Below are 9,584 nucleotides of genomic sequence, written 5' to 3' on the forward strand. Positions count from 1 at the left end.
GGCCGCCAGCTGCTTGCGGGGAGGCGAGCCAGGCGCTCCGGCCCGGAGTCAGCCTGAGTTCAGGGCTTCCGAGTGCCAAGCGCGGCACGGGACGCATTCCAGCGTTGGCTCCCAGTGGCCCTGCCGGGCGGGAAGAGACTATCCAAAGGCGGGGGAGGGGGGCAGCGTCGCACCAGCTCGTGGGAAACCGGGCCCGGAGGAGCAGGGCGCCCGCGCCACGCCCGGCTGGTGGGAGGGAAGATGGACGGAACGAAAAGGCTGCAGATGCGGGAATTAAGGTGCCCACCTGCTGCAGCCGTCAAAGGCTGGCGGAGGCTCATCTCGCTCCCTCGCCCTTCCCGAGGAGAGGGCCCAGCCCACGGAGGGGAGGCAGCGATAGGCGTTTCAGCAACTGGAGCGGAAAACTTCGCCTCGAGTTCTGCCCGGGAAATGCGTTAGTTAGGCGAAACAACTCTGAAGGGGGGCCATGGGAAGAAAGAGGGATTCCGGGGGAAACGTTAGCATGTCCTGTGGAATCCTTCCAAAATATGCAGCCACAGGTCGCATGCAAGCCCATAAAAGAAAGCGACACTCTGCACGTGCTCAGTGGCTGAGTCATATGTTCCCGAACTCGGTTTTGGAACTCACAGTGGGTCTGGTTAGGAACTGCACGGGGCTCACCTCACCCCACCCGCCATCTCAGCAGCACCCCTGAAGAATCGCTAGGCTGTGCAGTGCCGCCCGCCTATCGGGCCCTCCCTGGCCCTTTGCCCGTCACTGCCAGCGATGCCATGGCGTTGCTTCGGCATGCCGCCGTCCCCGAACAGTCCTGTCTGCACCATGGGCCCGTTCCGACCCATGTCTCGCAGTGGCAACTGGCCTCGGAGCGATAAAGCCCCTGCAGAGTCGGCCTGGGAGACAGGTGCAGGACCGAAGGAAGACGCTTCCCCCCACCCTTGGGAGTTCAGGTAGGAGCGCCCCGGGAGGACGGAGATGCCAGCGAGCGGCGGCACACCGGTTCCGTGGGGACGGGGCTCCGGGGGCGCCCTTTACGGCCCCACTGAGTGAAGCTTCTCCAGTTGCAGGGTTGCAGCGCCCCTGGGACCCCCCCCCTTTCGGCTGTGCCCCTGCGCCTGGCTGTCCCTCCCCGTCCGCAAGAGGAGGAGCCGAGGCGCGGCCGGGGGGTGGGGGCTACCTCCCCGGCCAGTGCTCAGGTGTCGCCATCCCGCGCCGGCAGCGGCGCCCAGACCCTCGGCCGGCTCAGCTGGGGCGGGGCTACAGAGCTCCCGCGGGGGGCGAGCCCCCCTTCCCGCTGATAGTTTGCCCCCCGCGCATATATAGCCCGCGGCCAGGCGGCCCTCTGGCTAAGCTGCACGGCCGCTCCCCTGGAGAAGGCGGCTCGGGCGGGTGCCGCCTCCGCTCCTCCGCGTGTGGGCTGGCTGGGAGGGTGATGCCCACGGGCTCCCTGAGCGACGCCGAGGAGTTGCCGGAGATGGACCTGCGAGGGCTGCAGCTGGACTACGCCGTGCCGCCGGCCTCGAAGCGGCGCCCCCGAGGAGAGCCCTGCCCCGTGAGGGGCAATTCCTCCGCTGCAGAGGACGACGACGAAGAGGAGGAAGAGGAGGAGGAGGAGGAAGAAGAAGAGGACTGCGGTGCCAGGAAGAAGAGGCGGGCCCCGGGAGCGCCCGGCCAAGGCGGCGGCGGCAAAAGAGCGGCGCTGGCGGGCGGGCGCAGCGGGGCGGCGGCGGGGGCGCCGGAGTGCAAGCAGACGCAGCGCAACGCGGCCAACGCGCGCGAGAGAGCCCGCATGCGCGTGCTGAGCAAGGCGTTCTCGCGCCTCAAGACCAGCCTGCCCTGGGTGCCGCCCGACACCAAGCTCTCCAAGCTGGACACGCTGCGCCTGGCCTCCAGCTACATCGCCCACCTCCGCCAGCTGCTGCACGACGACCGCTACGAGAAGGCCTATGTCCACCCGGTCAGCCTGGTAAGCCAGCTGCGGCGGGGAGGGGACCGGGGGAGGGCAGGGCTGGGCTTCCGCCCCGGGATCCCCCAGCGGGACGGCGGAGGCCAGGATCACAGCGGATGGGTCAGCCTCTCTTGCCCACGCTCAGCGGGGCAGCACCACCCAGGCTGCGCCTCTTTGGCAGGTGGCTTCATCGACGACGCCCTTCTCCTGTCCCGAAACCAATTGCCAGCTGTGTGGGGCGCATGAGAGAGGGCACTCGCTGCTGAAGTTCTTCTGCCAGCCACCGCTGCATTTAATTGAGATGTAAACTGGGACGCGGGGCCACAATCCGGCCACGTGTACAGTGTTCATATGTCACTGTAATGGTGGACTGGTGTGCCAGTGCCCAGTACTTGGTGGTTCCTGGCCCATTTCAGGAGATGCTGGCCATAGGTAAATTCTTCTGTCCTGCCAGAATCATGCTTAAATAATGTGGTGTGACGCCCCCCCCCACCACCACGTGTCTTCTTAGAACTAGCTTTATTTTCTGTATGCATTTCTGTGAGGAAAGAAAAGCACACAGACTGTGTAGAAATAAGTGTCTTTTAATACATGAAATACAGATTCTCTTCTTAGTTTTTGAAGTATCACAAATGTATTGGGGCAGAAGGTTTGGTGAGGCTGAATGTACTTTGGCAGATGCATGGAAAAGAGAATGATTCCCCCCTCCCCCCTCCCCAACACACACACCATTATAAATTATTGTCACTCCAGGGCCCGTTCCTCACACAATGGTTAATGCAGTGTCAATGCACCTTAGAAGTAGATTGTCCTGTTCTGTACAGGAAAATCCAGCTGCAAAAGCACATTGAAAGTGCATTATTCTACATGTGTGGTGTGAGCCCTGGAATTTAGAAGAACTATTGCAGACAGCATCTTGCAAGCATATGTCCTCTGGATGCCTCTCATTTTAGAAATTAATTTGCCTCCATGTAGTTAACAACCTTATCTAGAATATCTTTTGTTTTTATTATTGAGGGCTAGTTATTGGGGTCCCTTTAGGAGCAGATGCATGCTAGTGTTGGGCAGCCCATGGGAAGATCTAGGCTCAGATCCCCACTTGTTGTGAAACTCATTGGTGACCGCACACAAGTAATAGCCTATACCATTGCATGACCTAAATGACACAAATGTTGCAGGGAGAAGAGAACCACACCCACCATCCCAGGCTCCTTAGATGGCAATTAGGTTTTAAATGAGCACATTCTTATTTCTGCATGAGGAGAAATGCTTCCTTTTGCTTTTTTTGTATGGTTCTGACTTTCTGTACACCAAAGAAAGTTTCTTATTCTTCAATTTAATCAACACCATAATTTATAAACTTCTTAGTCCTGCTGTGTATACCCCCCCCCCCCCAATGTCTCTTCTTTCTCAACTAAAATGCCTTGGGTTTTCCATTTCTTCAAAGGGAAGAAAATGCTGTTGAGTTCTTAGTAAGTTTGAAATGGAAATTGTACTTTGGAGTTACAAGAACTCGACCTGTGGTTGCAAGGAGATTTGTGGCTCAGTGGAAGATCCTCTGCTTTGCATGCAGAAGGTATCAGGTTAAATTCCTGGCATCTCAAAGTACCAGGCAGTAGATAATGTGAAAGTCCTCAACCTGAGACCTTGGAGAGAGCCACAGCTGGTCTAAATAGATAGACAATACTGACCATGATTGACAGCTGTTCTGATTCACTGTAAGGCAGATTCCTGTGTGAAAGAATAGTTAGCAGTCTGTTTTAGCCTCTCCATTTGCCCATTTCACTGATCGTGCAATCCTAAGCAGTTATGCTAAGTCAATTGACGTAAGTTGTTGTAGAAAGGTGTGGTTTTGCCTAGGCTGACTCTGTGTTCTGTTGAGCTTTACTGTTGATCCCTAGCTGTAGCCATGGCTGGTGTATCTACGTTTGCATTGAGAGGCGTCTTCCAAGTTCAGCAGGCTTCCGATGACTATCGCAGTGGGCTGGACAGCAGTCGAGATACGTAACTGTGCCTGCAGCAGTGTTGGAAGTAGAAGGATGTCTGCATGGTAGTGATTTGCTGGATATCACTGTCTTTTGAAAGGCAATATAACATAGCGTTTAGAGTATTTTCCTAGGATTTATGAGACCCAGGTTCAAATCCACACTCTGCAATGGAAGCTTGCTGGATGATCCTGAGCCAGTCATGCAGGGTTATTGTGAGGGTAAAAAGCAGAAGAGATTGCTTTGAGCTAGGATGACTTATTCAAGGCCGTTCAATAAATAACAGCTGGAATTTGAACTCCCCCTCTTTACCACACTGGTGCTGTGTTGTAAATACAGTGTCACAAGACACAGCAAATGCTTGTACAATCCTCGTACAGGATACATTTGTTTTTGTTTCTTTGTACACAGGGTAATTTTAAAATTATGATTACCATGTACAGTTGCCATGTACAGCTGAATGTATGTTCTAAACCGTTTATTTATCCTGGTACTGGTCCTTGGTTTTATTTGTAAAGCAAACACGCATTGGCTTTTTCTTACAGAAAAGGATATTGGATAGAAGTTGTACGTGTATTCACATAGGGAAGGGACTATTTTAACATGTGAAAAGTACTTGTATCTGTCTGTAAAACAAATTTATGAATAAGCTTGTCCAGCTGAAGATGGGAGAATATAGTTCATATGTCAATATTTATTTACTATTTTTCTTTCTTAAAACCCTTATAGGTTATGTATTCTACACCTAGGCTCAACTCTGGCTAATCCCTGAAATCATTGACAGCATTTATACGGGGTTTTGTACAGATAGAATTGTATTGAAAATGCAATTAGGCTTTGTCCATGCTAAGCAAGTGTATTACTGCCTTAAAAAAAACACAGAATTCACTTGTATGTTCTCTTACAGTTGCATGAAGTGAGTAAAATAGGAATTGACAGCAATACCCCCACTTCCCAAACCCTGCTGTCAATGGGTGTTTTCTGTGAAAAGAGTAGTGGCATGATTATCCAAGATCTTGAGTTTTCTTCCTGAAAAGAGAAATCATGAAGCAAAATACCAGTAACTCAGAATAAAGTTAGCAATATAGGTAAGATCTGAGAGAATGTATTTACATTTCCACATGGTTTACCATTGAACAAAATGCTTAGAACAAAATGCTTAGGGGCTTTTCGCATGCCTTCAAAATCGCACAATGGTTGCCAAACGCTATTGATTTGCCGTTATGCACAACGTCATGGACAATCTACCACACACCTGAAACCGATCCGCAAAAAGCGCTTCCTTGTAGCGCTTTCAGGGAAATCCCCAAAAGTGGATTCACCCTCCGGAAAGCGATACACTCCTGCAACCAATCTGCAACACTAGCGAAAAAGACCTGTGCGTTAACATTGTTGCGGTTTCTACAAAGTCCCTCCCCCTGGCTCTCTCCTCTGATCTTCCGGCGAAGCGATCGCCATTTTTTTTTTCTCCGAGCGAGCGGGGATAAACGCACCAGCGAGCCTCTTTCTGTTTAGAGGCTTCCCCGGCTTCAGTCCCTCCCCAGAGTCACTAAGCACAAACAACCCTTTGGACACAAACAACAGAGAAGCCAGTTTGCTGATGTATTTTCCCTTTATTTTTTACACGAAAATCGGGCCCGTGAGAGGGGGGGGGATTTTTTTTTTCACTCGGAGGGAGCGTGGCAACGATCAAACGACAGCTCAAACACACCGGGCAGCTGGATGGGTCTCTCCGTTGCAACGAATCAACACAGATTCGTTGCAATGGGTGTGTTTTTTTTAAAAAAAACTTTCTTAAAGGGAAAGGGGCTGTTTGGGAGCATGCTAACGGCTGCCCATTGGCTGCTTGACGGCCAGGGGCGGGACGAGCTTGGCAAGAGCGCTTCCTTTCTAGCGATTTTTGCCGAGACCAGAAGCCTGTGGGAAACGCTACAAAATGCAACTGGATTCCACTACAAAGGCAGGTATGCATAACGACGAATTCCACTATTTTAAATGGCGATTTTTCATTCAGCAACCAATTTGCTACAAAGATCCCGGTGCGGAAAGCCCCTTAGAGTAGGGGTGGTCAAACTGTGGCTCTCCAGATGCCCAGTGGACTACAATTACCATGAGCCCTTGCCAACATGGCAGAGACTCATGGTAATTATAGCCCACTGACATCTGGAGAGCCACAGTTTGGCCACCCCTCCCTTAGAGATAGACTGGATCAGTACAGCAAAGATATCTAACATCAAGGGATAAACCAGGCCAATTGGTGATGAGAGGAGAATTCAGAAAGCAGATGTTGATGATAGCGGTTGCCATGGCTACAGCACACAACCAATAAGACAATTAGCATTTTCTTCCCCATCCTAAACTATGTAATTAGGGAGGGACCCTGAAGGTCATGCTATCTAGCTGCAGGCTGCTGTAAATCTATGGATTTAAATTATTCAACTGCTGTTTTAACTGTGAGCTGTTAATTTTACTTAATTGTTATGAATTTATTGTTCAGTGCTGTTATTTCTGAATATAAAGGACCTTTACAGTGCTCCTATCTCAAAAGAACCCCAAATGCTAATACTATTAGTAAAATCTTAGCATTTTACTAATGTATTGTGGCTTAATAGTGCTCAAGGAATGGTTGCTATCTGTAATAATGTACATTGCGAGAATGTGCTTTAGTATGTATTCTCAAGAGATTAAAAAGTAGTGATTGGCTTGAATGTGTTGAGAAAATTACTGTTGTATTCCATCTTTCAGTGAATGGATTATTTTTTTCCTAGGATCTTGTTTTAAATCAGCCTCTTGCAACGTCTTTCTTCCCCTGTTGCAAATATAAATGCATTGACTGAAGTGTATGTATGCTTCTTGCATCTCAGGAAGTGAATTTTGACCATCAGAATCTAAGCTGCAATGAATTCTGTTAGTCTCTAAAGTGACACCAGATCCCTGTTTTATTACACTCTTTGCTCCTCAGTATGCCTAAGGGTGGCACCATTATGTTGCATTGAAAAATATTGCTGCCGAACCAGTAGCAAATTAATGTTAGACGTTTTGGTATCTGCATATTGTTGCTCCTCTTGCTAATATGGAATGCTTCTTTAATTTACAGACCTGGCCATTTGTGGTTTCCGGAAGACCAGAATCAGACAGCAAAGAGGTTTCTACAACCAACAGACTATGTGGAACTACGGCTTAGTTAACAAGAAAGCAGTACTGTTGCTGGATGTGCCTACAAACCACCTTGGGTTTTAAATGGATGGAATCAAACTGGTACAGACTGTCTAGTAAATGTTTAACCTACTGCTTTTGTTCACATGCAAAGAGAGGTACACTTACCTGTATGGAAGGAAAAAAAGACAGTTTTCTGAACTTGTGGCTGTAGCAGAGTGGTAGGTTTGGGAAGCCTTCGTTTGCGCTGTGAACAACAATGCCTGTAGAACTTGTTCTGAAGCATTTTTGACTAATTAAAGAAGATATACAAAAGAACGATAATGATAGCATTAACAGCATGGACCAAAGGTATAGACTATACAAGCTACTCCCAAACAGTGTTATTTGTATGCCAAAGAAATTGGTATTCTAGAATAGCATTTAAACTAAAGTTTATAATATATTTGATTTTGTATTATTGGCAGCTATGCAATAGTAAGACTACTTCTGAAGTCTTAGCCACATTTTCTTAAAGGTGATGACAAAAATGTAGCTTCTGCTTGTTCCTTTGAGGCCTACTCCGTAAATGTATTGAATCAAATTACTTGAATGCAAGCCAGACACATGCATTCCCATTGATGCAGGCGGAACCACATTTGTTCAGAAGATTACAGTGTCTAAATGGTCATGGATCACAATAATAAAAAGGTCTTGTGGGAAACAGTCAATTTTGATCATATTTATGTTGTGTGTATTCAGGAAAATTGAAATAATTGCCTAATTGTTGGAAGTGTGTTTACTTCAGATGAAGGAGGTGTTCGATAAAAGGTGAGAACTTTTTTTAACATAATGCCTTGGAAGATCAGGAAGTTAAAAATATACATGCTTATTGTTCCTATGAAACATTATCTTTAATAGTGTACTCTGGTTTTTTTTACAAATGGCATAATCAGTATTTCAAATGTGAGTAATTTTATTTTTATACACAATATTAAAAGCTTTGTTGCAAGGATCTTAGTGTGATGGTGTGATTGAAACTGAGAACTCAATGGCTGCATTCTTCAGTAGACCAAATCATTCTTACACCAATGCAACAGATATCTTAGCAGAATATACAGAATGCTTATTCTTATATAAGCTCAAGTTATTGGCTTGAATACATGGCTCTGCTTTATTTTGAACCGAACCTTTGGTCTGTGAAAGTCAGTGCTGTCTACTCTGACTGACAGGGGCTCTCTGAAGTCACATGAAAGGTCTTTCCCATCACCTACGGCCTGATCCTCTAAGCTCAGCATACCTCCCTCAAAATCGAGTTCTGAAAAATCCCCTTGTGGCAGAAGTAGTTGGCGCTGCTTATGCACACAGAAGTGCTTCATGTAGACGCACTGGATATAACTCTTAAATATTTTTTAAAAACCTAGTTTTGTAAGAAATCATAATTTAGTAAGTTCAAAAGTTGTTCCTAGTAGTTAAGTAATAGAACTGAAAATTATATAGATTTGCTGCAGACTTTGGCACATTTTATTTCCTTTTAGGATGATGAAAAATTGGTCTCATGCTTACAAATCTAGCTGGAAATAAGGTTGTTCAGGCATTTCTTTTCAGTGTGATAAGTTTGTAGGTGGGCTGCAGCTGTTTTCTGGACCTGAGCACAGATTTAATTGGTGAATGATTCTTAGAGACTGAGAAAATAAGACGTGAGAAAGGATTGTGGGATTTGTGATGAAGTCAGGATGGATTTACATATTCACCACACCAACACAGGCATGTTCTCCAATTAGACCTGCATGGCCAAAGGACTGTCTTCTGGTAGAGTGACTGAAACTCTTATGCTGCTATAAAAAAGCTGCACTTTTAGTTACGTGATAGTCTTACACACATTGTATAGTTTCTTCCCTTGTGGCCCTATGAATGTGATGGAGGACAATATATTTAGGAGGAATCAAACTAGGATTTGTATGAGGACCTAAAACGGCACCATTATGCAAGTACACACTCCCCTGTATACCTTTTATAAAGTGCAAAGTTAAGTTTGATAGTGGGAGAACTGGAAGAGTCACATAAAAGGAGTCCAGTATGAACAGCTTTAAGACAGAAAGTTTTTAATTTTTTTATTTTTAATACCTGCTTTTTGGGTACCCTTACTGTATTTAGCTCAGTAGCTCAGTTCCCACCCACAAGGATCATGATGCTGAGATTGTTTAATGAACCTTTATCTTAAGCTGACTTTTGTTTTAGTTATGAAACTATTTTGTTGGTGTATTGCACTTCCTGGTTTTCCCAATTAAATTTCTTCTTTAATTTGTGAGGCTGAGAGTTTTCTGTGGTTAAGAATTGAGAAGCTGAAATGAGCTCACTGGGATTGGGAGTATGTGTAGCCCAGATACCTCATTTCACAATAATGATATGATAAACCAGCAAGAGGGCCAGGTCCACCTACATATATTCTGTGGTAGAGGGCTTAAGAGCACATTAGTTTCTCTTTCTGGGTTTATGTATTTACAAAGAATTTAAAT

The 9,584-nt window shown here is 46.7% G+C and overlaps 1 protein-coding gene across 1 annotated transcript; it reads left to right on the plus strand.

The window, feature by feature from the left end:
• Nucleotides 1-423: 423 nt before the first annotated feature.
• Nucleotides 424-9,369, plus strand: MSC (musculin). Its single transcript, XM_077352162.1, has 2 exons — nt 424-1,963; nt 7,028-9,369. Exons 1-2 carry the CDS (start codon nt 1,430-1,432, stop codon nt 7,112-7,114), a joined length of 621 nt encoding a protein of 206 aa, XP_077208277.1. The 5' UTR covers nt 424-1,429; the 3' UTR covers nt 7,115-9,369.
• Nucleotides 9,370-9,584: the final 215 nt, after the last annotated feature.

This window comes from Paroedura picta, chromosome 9 (assembly GCF_049243985.1).
Source record: "Paroedura picta isolate Pp20150507F chromosome 9, Ppicta_v3.0, whole genome shotgun sequence".
NCBI lineage: Eukaryota > Metazoa > Chordata > Lepidosauria > Squamata > Gekkonidae > Paroedura > Paroedura picta.